The sequence below is a fragment of the Setaria italica genome, chromosome I (genome assembly GCF_000263155.2).
Source record: "Setaria italica strain Yugu1 chromosome I, Setaria_italica_v2.0, whole genome shotgun sequence".
Lineage (NCBI taxonomy): Eukaryota > Viridiplantae > Streptophyta > Magnoliopsida > Poales > Poaceae > Setaria > Setaria italica.
Genome location: NC_028450.1, coordinates 2916809 through 2936937, shown reverse-complemented (window position 1 = coordinate 2936937; position 20129 = coordinate 2916809). Strand labels below are relative to the sequence as shown.

The following is a 20129-nucleotide window of genomic DNA, read 5'->3' as shown; positions in this document are numbered from 1 at the left end:
CATGCATGCCGAAAGAAGGAAACGGCGTATGCCTGTGATGAACAAATGCACACAGACCTCAACACACATCAATAATGCCACCACATCTTATCTCTGTTTAGAAAATTGAACATCTTTTTTTATTAAAAAGAGCGGAAAAGAGTTGATACGATCTTTCTGATGGGGACGCCAGCTTTTGCAGTAGAAACCAAGCGTTGATGACAGACCAAGTGAAACGTTAACGAACTCCTATGCAGCTACAAGTTACCTTGCTGTAATCTAAAAGACCCTCCAAACCGAAGCACTAAATCTAAAAGCACTCGAGTGATGCTTTAATCTCTTTTATTAGTTACCTTGCTGTTTATCTCTAGATTCTCTTGGTAAGTTTTTTATTTATCAAGGTACTCTGTTTCTGACAGAATTTTTTTTCCAAAGGTACAAAAAGAAATAAACTTCTTCAACTAGATCACTCAATAATTTTTTTCACTCGGTACCTATGTTACCGGTGACCCTTCAATAGTTTCTTTTTCTCGACACCGCACTTACTTCAAACCAAGTATCAAAAAATATAGACAAATATCTGTTATGATTTTATATTTTACAAGTATACATGACTCCCTAATAATGCAAAATAAAACCAAGCGAAGACGTGCCACCATAGAAGTGAATAGACATACTATAGGGTTCTAAGTCAATATAAATTTTGAATATGAGTGGCAGAGTGGGGGCATATGCCCCTCGCTGAACTCTCTTTAGGTGCGGGTTACAAAAGACCAACCAAATCAAAGGGAAATCCACTAAAAGATGTAAACAATAAGAAAAACTTATATATAGAGAGACCGCCTTTTTATTTTTCTTATAATTCATACGTGTACATAAACTCGTTGTCACCTTTAGCTTTTTCTTTGCAAGTGGTTGAAATTATTTTTTTGACCTTGATAAGATTTGCTTGGATGGTAGTTTTGGACTAAGTTGTTTCTCATAGTGGCCACCTGAAGTTTCTAGTCCTAGCATGCTAGTGATGGCTGATTGAGTCATGCATGTCAGCGGCTTGATTGGCGTGGTAGGGTCTTCCCACTAGCAGCAGCTCGCCATGGTTGTATACAATGGTTAGTTTGCCACAACAATGATTGTCATATGTGCTATTTTGAGGATGGGTTTGGGATGCGGTGGACTTTCGGACGAAACCCCTGCTTGGCTACATGCTGATGCCGACACTGTCGACTACCTTGACCTCATCGTAGGCATTGTTGTGAGGTCTTCCAACCAGCGACGGCGGCGTGCTGGTATTGTTTTCGTTTTGTTGCTCTTGTTATGTGATGTTTGTTACTCCTCCAGTAATACATGTCTTGTTAAATCTTTCACCAATTGCGTTCCAAAAAAGCGTTATCCTTGTTTGCTTGGAGAAAATATTGGAAACTAACTACAGGAGGTTTCCGTATAAATGTGGCGATGGGCATGCATGATGCGAGGCCCACAAGATCCACTAGAAAGTTAATGAGAACGAGACGGGGGTGCCTGCCAAGCCAGTGACGCATTCACTCGCTGCTACTCCGGTCAGTGAGGAAACGCGGTGTCACGGGCGGGCGTACGGACCAGCCTGGTCACCTGCCAGAAACGGTCTCCAAGCTTTGGACGACGCGATCTCGAGGCCAAAGCGCCCTCCAAACCACACCTTCCCAGAAGCCGAATTGACCCGGCCCAACCCATCGTCTTCCTTCCCATCCTACCCAGTCAGAGTGTCAGACCCCATCACCCACCATTCCCGCCGTCTCCTATAAATACCCCCGTCCCCTCCCCCCAATACCCATCCATCCTCATCACCGGACGCAAGCAAAGCGAAGCTACTTCGCCTTCCAAATCTCGAATCCACTCGAGTGAGCGCAACCGTGATCCGCAAAAGCAAGCGAATTCTTAATCCCCAGGCGCACAGCGACAGCCCATCGACCATGGCGGCGGCTCTCCATGCGCAGCGACTCTTCTTGACGGCCTCCACCTCTTCGCCGTCCTCGTCCTGGACCGCGCGCCGGCCGCGGCGGAGCGCCGCTGTTCCCTGCCGCGCGGCCCTGCGCGTGCCTAGCGGTCTGCAAACGTCGGCCGCCAGCCCCGCGGACCTCACCCTCAAGCTGGACTGGATCGACGCGCGCGTCCCGGCGGCGGCGGCGCAGGACGGAGCGGCGGTCGAGAAGCTCCGCGCGGTGGCGGAGGCGGCGGCGGACCGCGCGGAGATGCACGACATCATCGGGCGGCAGCGGGACAACTGGAACCACCTGCTGCTCCACTCCACCAACTCCCTGACCCTCGCGGCCTCCGTCATGGCCGCGCTCGCGCCCGCCGCGCCCGGCACCGTGGGCGCGCTCAAGGCCTCCGCGGGGGCGCTCCTCGCCACCGCGGCGGTCACCATGGCCGCGGTCAACAGGATCCAGCCGTCGCAGCTCGCCGAGGAGCAGCGCAACGCCACGCGCCTCTGGAGGCAGCTGGAGCGCGACGTCCGCGCGGACCTCGACGGCCACCACAGGACGGCGCCGATCACCGAGGCTGACGTGCAGGACGCCATGGACCGGGTGCTTGCGCTCGACGCCGCGTACCCTCTGCCGCTGCTCCCCGGGATGCTCGATAAGTTCCCCAAGGCCGTCGAGCCCGCCCGGTGGTGGCCGCGCCGCCGCCCTCAACAGCTGAAGAGCAAGAGGCCCAAGAGCTTCGGCCGCCGCTCCGGCAACGGAAACACCAACAACGGGTGGACGCCGGAGCTGGAGGAGGAGATGCGGGGGCTCCTGCGCGTGCTCAAGGCCAAGGACGAGCACCAGTACCTTTCCGTCGGCAAGCTGGTCCTCACCCTCAACCGCGGCCTCGCCGTGGCCGGTCCGGCCCTCGCCGGCACCGCCGCCATCGCCGCGGCCTTCATCGGCAGCAGCAGCGGCAACGGCGACGCCGGCTCCTGGGCGTCCGGCGCCGCCGCCCTCTGCGGCGCGCTGGCGGCGGCGGCGAACACGGTGGAGCACGGGGGTCAGCTGGGGATGCTGTTCGAGCTGCTCCGGAACTGCGCGGGGTTCTACCGCAAGATACAGGAGGACATCGAGGCGGCGCTTGGGGAGCCCGACGCGGAGAGGAGGGAGGACGGGGAGGTGTTCGAGACCAAGGTAGCGCTGCTGCTGGGCCGGAGCGCGTCGGACCTCCGGCAGTTCCGGCGGATGGCGTCGGCGTCGGTTAGGGACGAGGACATCAAGGACTACGCCGGCAAGCTCTTCTGAGCAGCAAAGATTGCATGGGAAATGTGCATAGATACCAACACTAATTAGAGTCCCGGACAGATTGAAGTTCCTGGGAATTCCATTCATTCGTTCATTCTTTTGTAACAAAGTCAAACCGTAATCACAATTCTTTGATTCATCCGATTTCATTGAGTCCATGATCTGAATTGGCACGCATGATGTGAATTCTGAAACAAGTTTGAAGCTTTGCGCCAACGGCCTGATGATCTCTTCTGCCAAGAGCACGGCGCGTCAGACGAAGCCGGGCGCGCCGACGACGGGCACCTACCGAATACCGTAGACACGGGTGCGGCGGGCGCACATGACATGACGGACGCGCAGGGAGAGAGAGCGGAGACAAGGTTGGAGTCCATGTCCAACCCAGCGCGTGATCGACGCGACGCGATGCGAGCACCACCACGAAGCCTGTCGACTGCGGCTGGTTTCGTAACAGTTTCAAATGCAACTCTCTTTTTTTAACATTTTTTTGGCGTACGGCCGGAGCATATTTCACATGGTCTTTCATCTCTCTCTCCTTTCGGTTTGTGTGTCCCGGCCAGCGTCCTTCCACATTTGTTTTTTTTGAGAGACGAGACAAAACGGGGCTTTTTTAGCCTTTGACCGCCCTGCGCCCCAGCTCGGCCCACTCTGCGAAACGCGGCCAATATTATCATATCGACCTGTTTCTTGGGAACGGAATGAAATCGTTCAGAGAGACACACACCAGGCAGCAGGGTGGTCAATTCAACCTTTCGAGGGAACGGATCAACGGAAACGCGAGATCTTTACGACCGACCGGCGCCAACCCTGACGGTCGTCGCTCGTCGCCGTACGTACAAGTCTACGGCAGAACGCACGGGCGACGAGCTCCAAAGTTCAAGCCCATCTGTGTGCATTTTGCAGATTAATGGCAACCTGGTCATCGTGGTTAACTTGCTAATGAAAGAAAATTAAAAACTTAGTCATACTGGCGGTATTTGGATGCTTTTTTTTTCCCAATAGCATGTTTTGTATATATGGTGATAAAACCTAGAATAATCCAAGCATCTGTGCTTGAGTAACTCGAATATAACCTAACCAACCGAGCTACACCGAATGCTGGTTGTTAATATAGTCAAAACTCATGACAAGAGATGATACAGCACCATCATGGATACGCACAAGCTTTGACCTTCTCCAAGTTACAAGTTGTCACCAACTTGGTATTCGCGTTCGGTTCGGATTCAACCGACCACCCTGGATGCAAACGGCAACATCTCCTTCATACCACATCGAAACGAGACGTTCTTTGATGTGTTGGAAAGAAGACGACGAAACCTTTCGTTTGGTTCTGGTCCTAGCTCCAGAAGCATCGTGGATCATTCTGTGTGACCATGATAAGGTGCTGCGTCACCAGTTTTGGGTCAAGTTTGCCTTGTATCGTGTCGGGCCTTAAGCCCATGTTGTGGGTGCCCCTCTCCTGGTCGCCCCCAACCCTGGCTCACTCCTTTTTCATATAAACTCAGTAGCCGCCACCTGAGAGACTTGGGTTTTGTTTAGTTCTAGTTTTCCATTGAGAAACTGAGATTGATTCATTGTAACTGTGGCGACAAGTCCTTTTACTATGATCCAGGGCTCCTGTTCTTGTTCTTATCGACTGTGTCGATTAGTCCTTTCGAATTGAGAACTTGAACCTTTTATTTCAGATCTGCAATTTCAGATTTCGTGTTTATACTTTCTTGCTTGTGTTCTTCGATTTGCTTGCAGCGAAAGCTTTCTTGGTGAGGTCAATCGAGTTGTGCTTGGTTGATAACCAATGGAGCAGCGGTGTAGTGGTTGCAGGGGTTCGAATCATGTCTGATTAGAAGCCCAGATCATCAACGTCGAGTTCTCCACCAATCGAATTATCCATACATATTGGAAGATCGGGCCAGCTCTACAGGAGAAGAGCTTGTTACAAGAGATGATACACTATATGCAACCAAAATCTAAATTGATGAAGAGATCAATTTACAGCAGCTGTATATATACCATCACATGCAGTTTATATCAATACAAAACATAAAAACTAGAAGAGAATTGTATGGATCATCTCCAATCTCCATTATATAAGATGTGAATACATCCTACATCTCTCTTTCTTTTATTTGGCTCCGATACATATCACAGGAGGAGGACCTCCATAGGCGGTTGGACGGTAGGGGGCTTAAGGCCCCCCCACCCCCAACCCAACAAAGTGGGCGAAGCTACCATGATTCATGGGTAATTCCCATGAACACCCCAGAATTTTGTCCAAATACCATGAACATATAGGCTCAAGTTGTACACATGGTGGTTTATTTCATCATTTGTCATCTCAGCCAAGCCTTCCCTAATGAAACAAGTTGACACACAGCCACTGTAGTTGGTTAGGATAATTCCTGTATCCTCTAATCCAATTGTTTCTTTCCTCATGCAATTAACGAATGAAACAATTGCTTAGTGGTGTGTGTATCAAACGTACTATAGTAGGCTATACTGAAGTTTAACTAGGAAAAATGAGGTAGAAATCAAAATAAAGTGATTTGAAATCTTTGTGAGAATTTGCCGTGAAGGCATCCATGCTAGTTTTGGCCACATCGCGGCAAATTGGTCTTGATTACACTTTTTGATAGTGATTCTTTCTTACAAGATAAGGACAATGAAACCATTATTCTTAATTACTCTTGCATTCCAAATTGTAAGTCATTTTGATTTTTCTAGATGCATAATTTTTATTATATATCTAGACATAGCGTATATCTATATGATAATAAAAGCTATAAACTAGAAAAGCCAAAATGATTTACAATTTGGAATAGATGGAGTACAATATGCAAATGCAAATGTATTTTTCTTTGAAAATTATATAGTTTTAGGTTGAGATATGTTTAATTTGAATAGCTTATACTTCAATTTAAGATACAAAAGTTTTTTCATATATTGTATAAAAAATAGCTTCACAAAAGTAGGAATGCCCAACTCTCAAATTTTATCTCCGTTGCCTCGCACTCTCAAGTTTTTTCGCTGGGGAACTTTTATCTCCGTTGCCGCTGGGGAAGTGAGAAAAATAGGAATGCTCAACTCTCAAATAGGAAGTGAGAGTGAGCCGCTTGGGACCCAGAAGAGTCCAGGAAGGCAAAGGGAGGGGATGACTCGTCTCTAAAATGCATCGGGTGTGGGGAAGTGAGAGTAGGGCTGCATTTTAAAGCACTGGAGAAAAGAAAAGGAATGGTTGATGCCCTAAATATTGCCCGTATTAATCCAAGGACTGTGCAACATTAGTTACCTCTATAGTGAATCCACATCACCTTCCTTTCTTTCCTTCTATTTTTGCATGCAAGTGTGTGTGTGTGTGTGTGTGTGTGTGTGTGTGAGAGAGAGAGAGAGAGAGAGAGAGAGAGAGAGAGAGAGAGAGAGAGAGAGAGAGAGAGAGAGAGAGAGAGAGAGAGAATTCAAGGGTATATCATAGGCCACACGCCGAGGAGCCAAATTCGTCGTGTGTTTCGGAGACGATTTCAGGCGGTTCGGCGAGACAGACCGACCAACATTGCAACGGCTTGAAAGAACGTGTGGCAACATTCTGAACACTAGCTCGGTCAATGGTCGCTGCGAAGGTATAATGGACCCTGTCAAGCTTGTACGCTTGCCAAATTACGAGCCTGATACCATCAGCCAGTTGCCCAGTTGGGATGGAATAGGTCAATTCAAGGTAACGGTATCACCACGACCACGGCCCGAAACAGAAAGGTATGGGTCAAAGCTCAATTGCGCATGCCCGCGGATTCACCCTGAAAATTCAGTGCGTCGATGGCTCCGACGAAAACTTTGAATTCCAGGTGAGTTTTGATTAAAAACTTTGCTTTGAATTTCAGGCGGTTCATCGGCGTAGTAGCGCTCGGGATTGCACTGACTGGGAATAGCTCATGTCCCGAGCCAGTCATCCAGAGTGAAATCCTGGATATCTGGGTCGTTTTCTAAAGTCTGAATGGACCTGAGAAGAGCATCTAGTCAGGCATCAGGTTTGGTTACCAGCAACAGCAGTTGATGGCTGGAACAATCTCATGACCAGTACTCGGCAGGGGGGAAAAAGAATGAGCTGGTTCTCAAAGGCAGGCCAATTCATCATACTTCTGTTCCATCTCAATTCACGAAAGCTCAATTTGTCTTTGCACATGTTGACAACCTAATAAACCGACTGCTCCTACTGGATAAATAGTCGAGATCCTCCTACTTGAATGGTTTCAAGACTTTTTGTTTCCAAAACAGTGCATGATATAGCGTCCAGCATCCTCGTTCTTTGGCCGGTTAGTACCCGGGTTGGAGCTGCGCTGCTATGTGTTCCTTCTATACCATCTAAGCCTGCTTCAGAGACATAGCCCTTGCGCGAAGGTTGAGAAATATCCCCCTGCACAAGGAATAGAAAGGGATGACCAGATAACAAGTGAGATTTGCCCAGTCATGCATCGGGAAACAAGTCTTGCAGAATGTTCAGGACAAGAGAACATTACCAACAGCATGCGACAAAGCTGTGGAAGATCACACGGAATTGCAAAGGCATGTACTGGTGGTTGATCCAACTGACAATTGGCCAAAACTGCAGAGCAAACGGATTCATGACTGATCCGTGGAGGGAAATTAAAAGACTAGTATCAGCACCAAAAGAAAAATACATACCATCCAAGCGCTCAATTGCACAGAAGGATATTGTTTCTTCACCCTGATCGTCACATCCTTCAAAGGCCTCCCTAAATTGCAAGATGGGATAAGTACCCTTGGACTGACGAGGTATAGTAGAAGATTTATGGAAGCAACAATGGTATTATATTAAATAGACGGCCATGTCATTCAAGATGCACTACTGTGATATCATATTTCTGCTTATGCATAGTCATTTTTCAGGAGACTGACAATGGAACAATGTATAATAGTACACATTAATGGAAAAGGGAGGGGGTGGGGTGGATTTTGAGATTGTAACTGGCAATTTGATATAGCACGATGTCAACACAACTTCTTTAATCACAACAAACTACACTGATATGACAGTTAACACACTTACTCTCAACAACATATCCGTAATAGAACAAGAACAACAAATTGTTCCAGGGAGAAGATGTCACTTGCTCCAGCAACACCTGAAAAGAGTATCGTACATGAAACACTACATACTAAGTTACTGACATGATATCGATTAAATGTTGTTAACAGGTATTAGCTTCAATTGAACCCAGGGTTCCAAATCCAACTAGTAAAAAAGAGGGTAGTTTATAATTTGGTAACAGTTTGAACAAGTTAACCAATCTAGAACTATTTCAGTGTGAAGCTAGCAATATGAATTCAGAAAATGAAAAAAAGAGAAAACACACGTTGCTGGAATCCATCAGTAAATCAGCCTGTTACTCACTGGTTACAGGTGTCCCAATTATGTCCAATATTTTTACTGGAACCCGCCAAAAAAAAGTTGCTCCAATCAAGACTTTGGACAATTAGCAAGCATTAGTTCTAGATTGCTGCAGTCCAATTCTTTGTCGCTTATCAATTATTAGTTGGCTACTGAAGTCAAAACATCTATTCGATGTTAAATCATTTTTCTTTTAGTGTGCAGGGGAAGTACAAACAATTATTTATACATAGCCTGCACAATAAGGAGAGGTATCATGAAAATTGTCAATGACAAACAGTATACCTTCTTAGCTATAGTTTTGGTATCCTTCTTCCCTTTGAAGATATAATCCAAAATTTTGTGCAAGAAATGTCCAAATGGGCCACCATATGCAAAACCAAAGAGCTGCAACGTGATATCAATAGGTGGTGTGAGATCATAACAGTCAAGGGCATGCAAGTGAGCACAATAAATACAAGAACAAAGGCATATAAAGAAAACACCTGTTGGTGAATGAATTAGTTTGGGTTACAGACATAACAGATCAGATCAAAGTATGTGGAATGCTACTTGTTTCTTAGCGATCAATAAAGCAAAGTAAGAATTGCATAAGCATGGCATAAGTTAATGCCAGATGTCTTTAAGTTTTATTTGGATTCAACTACTGAATACCCTCATAAACTTTCATGAAGGCTATACAATATGTTACACAAACAACAGTTAGGACAACTGAGACTTGAGACCACAAGTTTGTAGAACAATAGAAAGCAGTGAGCAGCCCTCTTCTTAAAACAAAAGAGACTCATCCGAATAGAAGATATACTATTAAATAATTGCGGTGCACAATCTTTCTGACAGAAGTAAGCAAGGAAAACCACCAAACATTCAAATGCATATCCTTATTTTGAGAAACAGCCTGACATAATTCTGAATAAACTAGCAGCACTCTTTGGTAGCATACACTAGCAATTCATGTTTGCACTCAGCATAAAGAATCCATGAATTTTCGTCACACTCTAACAAATTTATTTGCAACCCCAACCTAAGGCAACATAAATCAGAGACAGAAGCAGACCACATCCACATTGCAGCAATTCAATGGGTGAACTGAAACTACTTGCTAAATGACTTGAATTGAAGCTACACATCTTTCAACTGCGCCCCCACATCCTACCGTGAATTCCCCCCAAAACCAGTTGATAAGAACTATTCACACTCCAAAAGTTGCAACAGCGAAACTGCAGTTGAGCTGATACGACAATACAGTACATATCAGTGTAACACCATCCATTCATCCTATACGATTCGACGGCAACTAAACTCGCTGACAGTAGCAGAAACTAAATACAAGGCTGCATCTTTACCATCTTGAGGAACAGCCGGCGCTTCTCAATCTTCTGGTACCCGGAGAGCTTCTGCGCCACGGAGTCGCTGACGCCGGCGAGGCACCCCGCCGTGACCATCTGCATCAGCCAATGAAACGAACTCAATTCAAGAACTCCCCCTCTCTTCCGAAAGAGAGAAACAAAATCCAAGAACAAGGAGCGAAAGATGAGACCTTTGTGCGAAGAGGGTGCTGCTGGAGCTGGAGCAGGTACTGCCTCCACGCCCTGTACGCCAGCGACCCCTCCCCCTTCCCTCCTCCCCGTCCTGCTCCTCCCGCTGCTGCCATGGCGACCGACCACCAACCCCACCGCCTGAACCCCTTCGATCGATCTGCCCACCTACTCCTCCTCCGACAACCGAGCACTGCGCACGCTGCCTCTGTGCGCTCGCTTGATTTTTTTTGGAGGGGCGGATTCTGCGATGCTCTTGTGTGGGTGAGTCGGCGAGAGATGGGAATCGCGTGGGAGTTGATTCCGGCGGGTGGCTGCCGCGGTGGTCCCTCGCCGGCCGGACGATGCACGTGGTGGCCGACGTGTGGGCCAGAGGCAGTTAACCCTCTCTCTGACAACAAGGCTGATGTGGGGGTAGTTGCAGCTTTTATTAGGCCCAGCCGACGCTCTTGTGTGGGCCGGGGTTTTGACGGGCCTGTTGAGATATTAGGCTTTCTTTTCTTTGGAAACTACTAGTCGGGCCGGGTTTATCCTCTAAAAACATTGGGCCGGAGTTTTAGAAAAGTTAATTTCAGCTAAATACGAAGTTTTAATTACTGGTGGCTAATGAGAGATCTCGACACGTGTAAAGTATAGAGATTAGGGATACGCAGAGATTGAAAGCAAACCCAACGCGCCCCATGGCCATAGAAAAAAGCGACCGCCCGACCCATTGCAATCGGAATCAAAATGGCCAAAAGCTTATGAAAGGAAAATAATCGCGCCTTTTCTTAACCTACTATCATGCTATTGTTACTTATTATGGCCCACTAGGGCAAGGGCAATGGTGCCATTTTATAGGTCGACTTGTTTGGAAACATTTATGACGGGAATCAATTTTCTTAATTTGTGTTCTAAAAACAACTTAACTTGTGGCATATGGTTGGGCAAATGTTCTCAGTTGACACTTGGAAATGCTACTTTCCCCAGGGAATGCAAAATAGGCCTTGTTTAGTTGCCAAAATTTGGAGTGACAAAATTACTGTGCCAGCACTGTAGCACACTGTAGCGTTTTGTTTGTATTTGTGAATTATTGTCCAAACATTGACTAATTAGGCTCAAAAGATTCGTCTCGCAAAGTACAACAAAACTGTGCAATTAGTTTTTAATTTCGTCTACATTTAGTACTCCATGCATGTACCGCGAGTTTGATGTGATGGAAAATCTTCTTTTTGCATAGTGCTAAAGTTGGGATTTGGGGGTGAATTAAACAAGGGCATAGTAGCTTTCGCTAGCTATTTAGTCGGGTAGAATGGCGTCTTCCTATACTAAAATAAGTCAAGTTCGGATTAACAAAAAAAAAGGAAAAGCCACCTAGTGCACCTTGGTACTTTCTTTTCCACCCTTATAAATCGGGTTGGTAAGAAAACTTTCACAGCCTTATAGTGGAATTTCTCATTAAAATACTCCCTCCGTTCCAAAAAAAAATGCAACTCTCACTTCCCGAGGAGTCAAATAGGTTCAAGTTTGACCAAATTTAAAAAAAACTAACATTCACGTCTTCAATTGATATTTATTTTGTACCATAAATGTTAGTCCTATTTTGTATAAATTTGATCAAATTTAAAATTGGTTGACTTATCGGGAAGCGAGAGTTGCATTCTTTTTGGGACGGAGGAAGTAAAACCCAACTTCTTATGCGGTATTTACATAATTTTGGGATAATTTCACTTATAGTAGTATTTTACAATGGTTATTAACTTACTATCTTGTTTTCTGTCTCATACTAACTCGACATATTTTTTATTTTTCTCTATTAAATTTTTTAAGTATGTTAAAGGCATAGACGACACCCTCAGCAGGCAACTACACAAGAAATTAGTTATTAGATAGATAAGGCCTCACGTAATGCGAATACGCACTTTCCCACCGGAAATACATACCTGTATGACTCCATAGCTCTTGCAAATGATTTGCATACAAATAAAAACATTTAAAATTACCCCACCTCAAGGCAAGATTCTGGCTCAGCCACTACAAGTTTTGGTGTCACTTTCGCCGTGGTCTCCGCAGGTGCCCCTCTGGTTTAGCAACCGGCAACATCCGCATCATCAGCATTCACCAACACCATTGTCACACACCCAAAAGGAAGAAGAAACAACATTGACCAGTGCATGAATTGGAGGAGGTGGATGGCCTGCCAAGGTTTGTGAGCTCAGCTCTAGATCTTCGCATCTCGCATGGTGCGTGGCATTGTTAAACCAAAGGTTTGTAATAAAGCAGTTCCATATTGATTGGTTGCCTCTTTATTATCACAGGAAAAGGAAACACACCAAATCTTTGCTCCACTTGTGCTGCATATTGCTTCACTACATGGACATATCCATGGTGCTCCATCTTTTAGCTCTTTTTGTTTGAATGAAAAAGAAGAGGACGGGAGTGCAATATATCGGGATAGCAAAGCGAATCGCCGTGCAATGGAGGAATCCTTCATTTTGTTGTGTGCTAGTAATATGATGGATGGATCCATCAGAATCAAGCTGCATGGCATTTAAATTGTTGGGGTACTAGAACAATTTCTTGTACCAGGTAATATTGTTTGGATGATGGAACTCCAAAAGGGATCTTTCGGTTATCGGATACAATTAGTTTACTTTTCAATGGTGTGGGAGAGTGATGTTGTTGGTCTAAAAATATTGATCTTGGACTCGTCTTAATTTTTATATCAACATTGTGGTAGCTGATGGAGACACTGAAAGAATGCCATCGTAACCACCCCTTAATGCGCTCAACATCAAGCCCTTATTATTATATACTTTCTAGGTCAGGTCATGAAATCAAATGCCATACAAAGCGCATAACGCCTCAACATATATGTGTGGTCACTGTCTGTAGAAAGAGCGCCACTAGCTAATGCAGAGAGATATTCTAGATTTAGGCCTGATTTCTTGTTATTTGTGGATGGTAAAAGGAAATAAACGTCTATCAGTCGCGCTGGAGCGATCGAAAAGCGAAACAGCATTCATGTTAAATTAGCATATCAATATCAGCAGACATTTTTCTCTCCTTTACATCTTGATAGCCTACAAAAATGTTTGCGCTTGGGAACTTTCTCTAGCTTAAAGAAATTCAATAATGGGGGCAGCATCAGCTGCCTTGCTCCAAACTGCTGAACAGGTAGCACATATAGCTAACCATAAAAAAAATAGGTGCGTTATAGCATCTTAGTGGACAAATATTGTAAATCTAATTCTCCTAAGGCCATGGACAATGAATAGTATAGCAACATCCCGTCAATCCGTCATGAAGGAAGTAATTAAAAAAAAAGAACTTTAACAAAACTCTCTTTCTTTTGTGCTATAGGAAACCGCAATGGCTCGAATAATGGAAGCAGCATCATGTGTCGAGCTGTCGATCGATCTTCTCCGAGTGTACGCTATTGGGAAAGCACATATTCCACTACGCATGGCACGACTTGGACATGATGTGGTTCCATACAAAAGGTGATCCTCCACATGCTATGTACCGAGTAGGAGAACGAACACATCGCAGGGGAGAATCAGAAACCCTGCAGATCTCGAACCACCTGACCCAAGAATCACATCCGGCCGACGGAAGAGATTAATGGTTGAGATAAAGAATCGATGCGCACATGCGTGATCATGAAAATCTTGTACTGCGTAGCGTAGCTATCAAAATTGCTTCTCTCTCAGACATACACACATGTTTTAACACAACGCTCGTAGATATTTTCTTATCTTTATGTAGTTGTAAATTGTAATATACTTTAGTTACAAATTAATTTATATAATTTTTCATTCTTGTTTATGAATCTTTCCTTACATCCTACCTTCACATGTGTTTGCCATGTGTTTGGTTAAAACCTTAATTTAATACATGTGGTTGACATGAAAATATATATATACTTTATCGATCACTTTATACATATGCATAATGCATATATACGTGTTTTCATGGTGACACACATCATTAAATATTTTTTGAGTGAGACTTTTTAGATTAATAATGGTAGAGTAGGTAAACTTAGTTAGATGCGGGTTTACAAGTTATTTTAGATTTTTTGTAATTATGTGATCAGATCTACATAATTGATGGTTAAATGTTTTTAATTTTATAATGTTTTTGTTAGTAGGAATCGTGAAGATTAATGTAAATGACGACATTCCGTAAAAAACATATAAATGATGACAAGACGCCTTTAATTAGTAATATAAGGTAAGATTTTTATACAAACCGCGTGTAACTCAACTTGTAAGGGTTTTTTTATATGGAATCTATCCATTCAGGTTAGAATCCTCGACTCGGCATGGGTGTTCAAAATTTTTTTGGATTTATTTCAAGATTTAAACATGCGCTATTTTTCAGTAAAATGTAACGTGTCTATTGACATTAAATTTGCCGGCTCAATCTTTCGAAAGTACTCATATGTATATGATTGCTTACATATAGGAGTACTCAAAGGGCTGATGATTTGTGTATGTGGGTGTTTATTATATGTATAAAGTTTTGAAAAAATAAATTAAGACTCTTATTGTTTGCCACTACTAGAAAACTAATTAAGCTGTAGTCCCGGAAAACCTAAAGGAGCTCGATTTCCCAATCAGAACTAAGATTTACTGGGACTAACGACTCAGATTTGTAACACAAAATCCGAACTAAGATTTTAGGTTTATGTTACAAATTCGGACTAAAGGATCATTTTTAATCCCGTTTGATATCATAAATCGGGATTAAAAGATTTCCTACAAACTATGAAATTTAGATCCGGGATTAACGTAGCTTCGGTCCATGTTCAAATTATTTTGAAATTTTTATTGGAAATCAAAGATTAGTTTTCCACTGGCATGCGTGGGGTTAAAGCAGTTGCACAACGTATAATTAATGCACGTATTGCAGACTCCATCGGGACTAGCCCCACGTTATCCAAAGTCCCAGTTTGCGGTTTACGATTGGGCTCTGCCGCGTCGGAGAGCCGCCGGAGCATGCAAGCGCGTCTTGTGCCCGTGCCGGGACGCGCCACCGCAGCCGCGGCTGAGGGGGTCCGCAATGGTGCTGAGTCAGCTAGCTATTTGAGTGTACAGCTCAGCATGTATCCTATGTGGAGGAAAGAGAAGATGCAAAAATATTCGAGCCGGTGACTTGCTCGTCGCTCAGCTCGCACGCGCGACGATGCGCCAAATTGCCAGCTTCATCGCCATCTGCTAGCTATTCTTCTAGCATTTTTAGATTCGCTGCGCGCGAATCCATTTTCTCTCCCACGTCACTGCGCGTGAAAATCCATCCACGGCACGCGAAAATCCCTCCACAATCCACCTTCTCCCGCCCTTGCTCTTCCGATTTAGTTCTGGAGGCGTCAAAAGTAAGGTCTGTTCCTCTTCTTTTCCGTCATATCTTCCCATCTATCTTATTCCACAATCCAGCTCTTGTGCTTGACTCTTTCGATTCAGTTCCGGCCTGCGAGATCCTTGTCGCTGCTGGTGATGAGCCGCCGGAAGCGAGAGATGGCCCTGCCACCACACCAGACTGGATCTGCTCAGATGGGATCCGCGGGATCCGCCCCTGCTTTTGCTATTCAAGTGCCTATGCATGATCCTGCACTTCTTGGTGGTGGTTCTTCTATTCCAAATATAGGAGGTCCATCAGGTAATCGAGTTCGCTCTTGGTTTCTATATTTAGCTAGATGTATAGCAGTAAGCTAGAAAAAAAATCAATGAAGTCACTCCTGCTACTTATTGATTTTTTAGATATTTAGTGGAAGTTTATCTTGATTTCTTGATAAAGTGTTTGTCTAAACTAATGGCCGAATGGCATGACTCTGCAGCATGGTGGCCTGGACCTTTGCCACAAGCCACATCTTCAGCAGCCACATCCACAAATTGGTAAGTTTTATTTTTTTCCATGTAATTTTCTTGCTGCACTAGTTGTCATTTTATTATGTTCAGAAACAGTTAGTTCACTAGCTATATTAGTTTTATTAGAAGTAATGTTCAGAAACAGTTAGTTCACTAGCTATACTAGTTTCATTAGAACTAACGATATAGGTTGCTTGATTTTCTAGTGGTATGGATTACTATCCACCTGGTGGTTTTATAGCATTTTACAATCTGGACAACCATTCTTTCCTCATGTTTCGGCACCATGGCCACCTATGGGAAAGGAATCTCAATTAGCACCACCAAAAAATAACTCAGGAAACCAAAATTCTAAAAAGAGATCGAAAGGCAAAACCATCATCAATTTAGATGATGGAAACGATGGCAGGACTGCAAAGCGCCTTGTATTTGATCCAGATGAGGACGTGAGGCTAGTAAGTAAAATTGTATCATTCACTTTCTTTTTTTAGCTACACAAATATATGAACCTACAACTAATCATGCATCCTAAATTCAGGTCAGTGCATGGCTGATCCACTCAAATGACCCAATCACTGGGAATTGCAAGAAAAATGAGAAGTATTGGGGTGATGTACATGGACACTACAATAAGACTACACCTACAAACCAAAAAAGAGAGGTGAAACATCTCAAAGATCGCTGGACAAAAATTAAGAGATGGGTGGCATTTTTCTGTGGAAGTTGGAAGAAGGCTACCTCAATTTATCTTAGTGAATATTCAGATGAGCAGCTAAAAGATATGGCTAAGCAGTTTTATTTGGATGACTATAAGGAAGGACCATTCACAGTTGAGCACTGCTGGAAGATTCTTCGTGATGAACCCAAGTGGCATGCAGTTTTGGAAGAACTTGAAAACCCAAATAAAAGGAGTTTGGATGGTGAAGATGAGGCAATTGGCACCTCAAGGACACCAGAAGTTGTAGGAGAATTGGAACGTCCTATGGGGACACAACAAGCTAAGAAAAAACGCAATGGTAAAGGTAGAGTCAGCGATGATGATGGAACGTCCTATGATGAAGACTTGAAGAAATTCATTAACATTCAAGCAGCAACAAAAAAACGACAGGAAAATTTCGTAGAGGCACAAGAACGCATTTCTGAAAAGAAGTTTCAGACAGCAAGGTTTAACAGGGAAGCCGCTTTACTGGAATCGTATCAAAAACTCTTGTGTATGGACACTAGGGAGATGACAGAGGATATTAGAGCTGAGCATGTCCTTGCCCTGAAGATGCTAAGGGAGAAATTGGCCAGTAACAGTAACTAAGGTACTTTGTTTACTGCTATTTTTTTTACACCAGTCAACATGTATAAATGCATTGCTAATTATCATGCAGTACCACTAAATTTAGTCAGTCAACATCTATTACCAATGCTTTGTGAATTATCATGCAGTACCACTAATTACATGACCAGTTTGGTGTAGTAGTCAAAACGCATTTGTCCTTTGTGCGTGTATATATACATGACCAGTATGGCTACATATATGCACAGCAGCCCAAACTCTCCAACCTCTACACCCCTTTCTAAACTTGTCTCCAAACATGTCGGATCAATCCGATGATTCTGTAGACCCCTTAGAAGAGTTCTCAGCTGAGCAACAAGCCCTTGACTCTCTTGCTAGCTGGATTTTTACAAAGATTAAGGCAAAGATGGTGGGTAGTTCATCTAGGCGTCGAACTTACATCAACAGGGATCGTGAAGGTGCTCATCAACGACTTGTGGCTGATTACTTTGCAGAAGAGCCTCTATATTCTGATGCAATGTTTCGTAGAAGATTTCGAATGAGAAGGCATGTTTTTCTACGCATTGTGGATGCCCTGGGCAGTTGGTCTCCCTATTTCACTCAAAGGGTAGACTGTACTAATTGCCCGGGGCTTTCACCACTGCAAAAGTGCACAGCAGCAATCCGTATGCTTGCATATGGGACTACAGCTGACATGCTTGATGAGTACTTAAAGGTTGCAGAGAGCACTGCCCTTGAGTGCTTGGAAAAATTTGTGCAAGGGGTGGTTGAAGTTTTCGGCTCCAAGTACCTTCGACGTCCTACAGCTGAAGACATGGAGCGTCTGCTCCAAGTTGGAGAGTCTCGTGGATTTCCTGGAATGTTGAGTAGTATTGACTGCATGCATTGGCGATAGGAAAATTGTCCAACAGCATGGAAGGGGCAATATACCACTGGTCGCTATGGATTCCCAACCATGATCCTTGAAGCGGTAGCTTCACATGACCTCCATATTTGGCATGCATTCTTTGGTGTTGTTGGGTCTAAGAATGACATCAACGTGCTTAATCAGTCCCCTTTGTTTCTTGAGGCGATAAAGGGTGAATCTCCTCGGGTTCAGTATTCTGTCAATGGTAGGCAATACAACACTGGTTATTACCTAGCCGATGGAATTTACCCAGAATGGGCAGCCTTTGTGAAGTCTATAAATTCACCTCAACTAGACAAGCACAAGGTGTATGCAGCAGAACAAGAAGGTGCAAGGAAAGATGTGGAGCGTGCTTTTGGCGTTCTGCAAGCTCGCTTCAACATTGTGCGTCATCCAGCATGATCTTGGAGCACAAGGATTATTGGACTGATCATGAAAGCTTGTGTTATTCTCCACAACATGATAGTGAAAGATGAGGGAGAAATGGCTAAGGAGTCTATTGATCTGAATGCAATTCCTGGAGAATCAATTGTTCTTCCTCCTGAAGTGCAAAAGGCCACAAACAGTAACCCATGCTTCAATGATGTTCGACGTAGAAATTCTGCTATCCGTGCTCACTCTGTCCACACTCAACTTAAAGATGATTTAATTGAGCACATTTGGCAGCGTTTTGGCCATAGGGCTCCCCACTAGTATTTTTTTTGCTAATAACCTCATGTAAGATCTGTCATGAATTTCTTTTTCTTATTGGCACTGTTAATTATATTGAGTAAGCTGACTTACTTCTTGTTTTCTTTTTCCAGAATCGTTGGTATGAGGTTGATTGGCATTTCTAGCAGGCTATCATGGAGGTTGACTTTTGGATTTTGGTGCTTCTTCCTCAACGATGCAGTTAGCTGTTCAGTTTGCTTTTGTGACCTGAAATAAACATGTATGGCTAGAGTCACTGTTATCAATTAGTGCATTATGTAGTAATGTATGGACATTCTATTTTATTTCCATGTTTAAAACCTTTGGTTGTCCTGGTTGCTTATCTTTAGTTGGTCATGTAATGAAATGGCTTGAGTCATGTTTATCAGTTCATCATGTAGTAACATATGGACATTTTATTTTATTGTTGTGTTCAAAAGCTTGTCCATGTTTTCATGGTTGCTACCAATTGGTTATATTGAGATGAGATGTTTAGTGTTATTCTCCATATAGAGAGACACAAAGATAATCTTCACAGCACATCCGTTCTCTCTCTGTGCATGAAAGTACTAAAAATATCAAATAGCTAGCACTATATAGATAGTTGCATGGACTGCTAGCTATTTAGTGCTGAGTTGGATGGCTCCTAGCTAGCAATTAGCTAGGACTGTTGCGGATGACCTGAGGGACGAAGCTGAGCGCGTGCAGACCAGAAGGGACGCACGCGTGGCGGCCGGCAGGTGCCCGAAGTTACCGATCGAGCTCTTGCCATCGGGCAAGTCACGTCAGCGACTAGGTAGCCCATAGTCGCTAGCCCGCCCTCTCCTACCCCTCACGTGCAACGCGGCCATAGCCTTTTCTGAAAACCGCACATGTAGAGTGAGCTCGCCGGAGCTGCGGGCGACCTTTGCCAGTATCCATGCTGGGTCCATCCAAGACTGTGCCGAGCGAGGCTCGTACAGACCGCTCTGTGGGTGGACAACATGGGAGTTTCATTCTAGGTTGCCCTACATAGCTACAGGTACCTCTGTTCACACAGTATTAGAGTTTTCTAAAGCATCTTCATGTAACTCGAATGAGATTTAGTAGTATTGAATCTAACCTAATATAGTCTAGATCCACACCTTTCTCTCTTATTATTTCTTCCTTCTTTGACACCAGCTGCGGCGTCCCTCAATGCCGCCCAACACTAACCTATTTATTAACCCAATACTCTTGTTTTAACC

The 20129-nt window shown here is 44.2% G+C and overlaps 3 protein-coding genes and 1 pseudogene across 3 annotated transcripts; 3 read left to right on the top strand and 1 right to left on the bottom strand.

Annotated features, from left to right (window-relative positions):
• Positions 1 to 1803: 1803 nt before the first annotated feature.
• Positions 1804 to 3377, top strand: LOC101784607 (probable F-box protein At4g22030). The gene has a single exon (XM_004951356.2). The coding sequence runs from the start codon at positions 1929 to 1931 to the stop codon at positions 3228 to 3230; it is 1302 nt and encodes a 433-aa protein (XP_004951413.1). The 5' UTR covers positions 1804 to 1928; the 3' UTR covers positions 3231 to 3377.
• Positions 3378 to 7312: 3935 nt separating this feature from the next.
• On the bottom strand, positions 7313 to 10502 carry LOC101785002 (peroxisomal membrane protein PMP22). The gene is made up of 7 exons (XM_004951357.4): positions 10172 to 10502; positions 9978 to 10076; positions 8917 to 9018; positions 8290 to 8365; positions 7905 to 7975; positions 7739 to 7824; positions 7313 to 7635 (listed from the first exon to the last, which is right to left on the bottom strand). Exons 1-7 carry the CDS (start codon positions 10283 to 10285, stop codon positions 7584 to 7586), a joined length of 600 nt encoding a protein of 199 aa, XP_004951414.1. The 5' UTR covers positions 10286 to 10502; the 3' UTR covers positions 7313 to 7583.
• A 5168-nt stretch (positions 10503 to 15670) lies between these two features.
• Positions 15671 to 17327, top strand: LOC101781397 (glutathione S-transferase T3-like). The gene is made up of 3 exons (XM_004954572.1): positions 15671 to 15812; positions 16412 to 16476; positions 16560 to 17327. The coding sequence occupies exons 1-3, from the start codon at positions 15671 to 15673 to the stop codon at positions 17325 to 17327; spliced, it is 975 nt and encodes a 324-aa protein (XP_004954629.1).
• A 277-nt stretch (positions 17328 to 17604) lies between these two features.
• On the top strand, positions 17605 to 18906 carry LOC101780989 (annotated as a pseudogene).
• The last annotated feature ends 1223 nt before the right edge of the window (positions 18907 to 20129 follow it).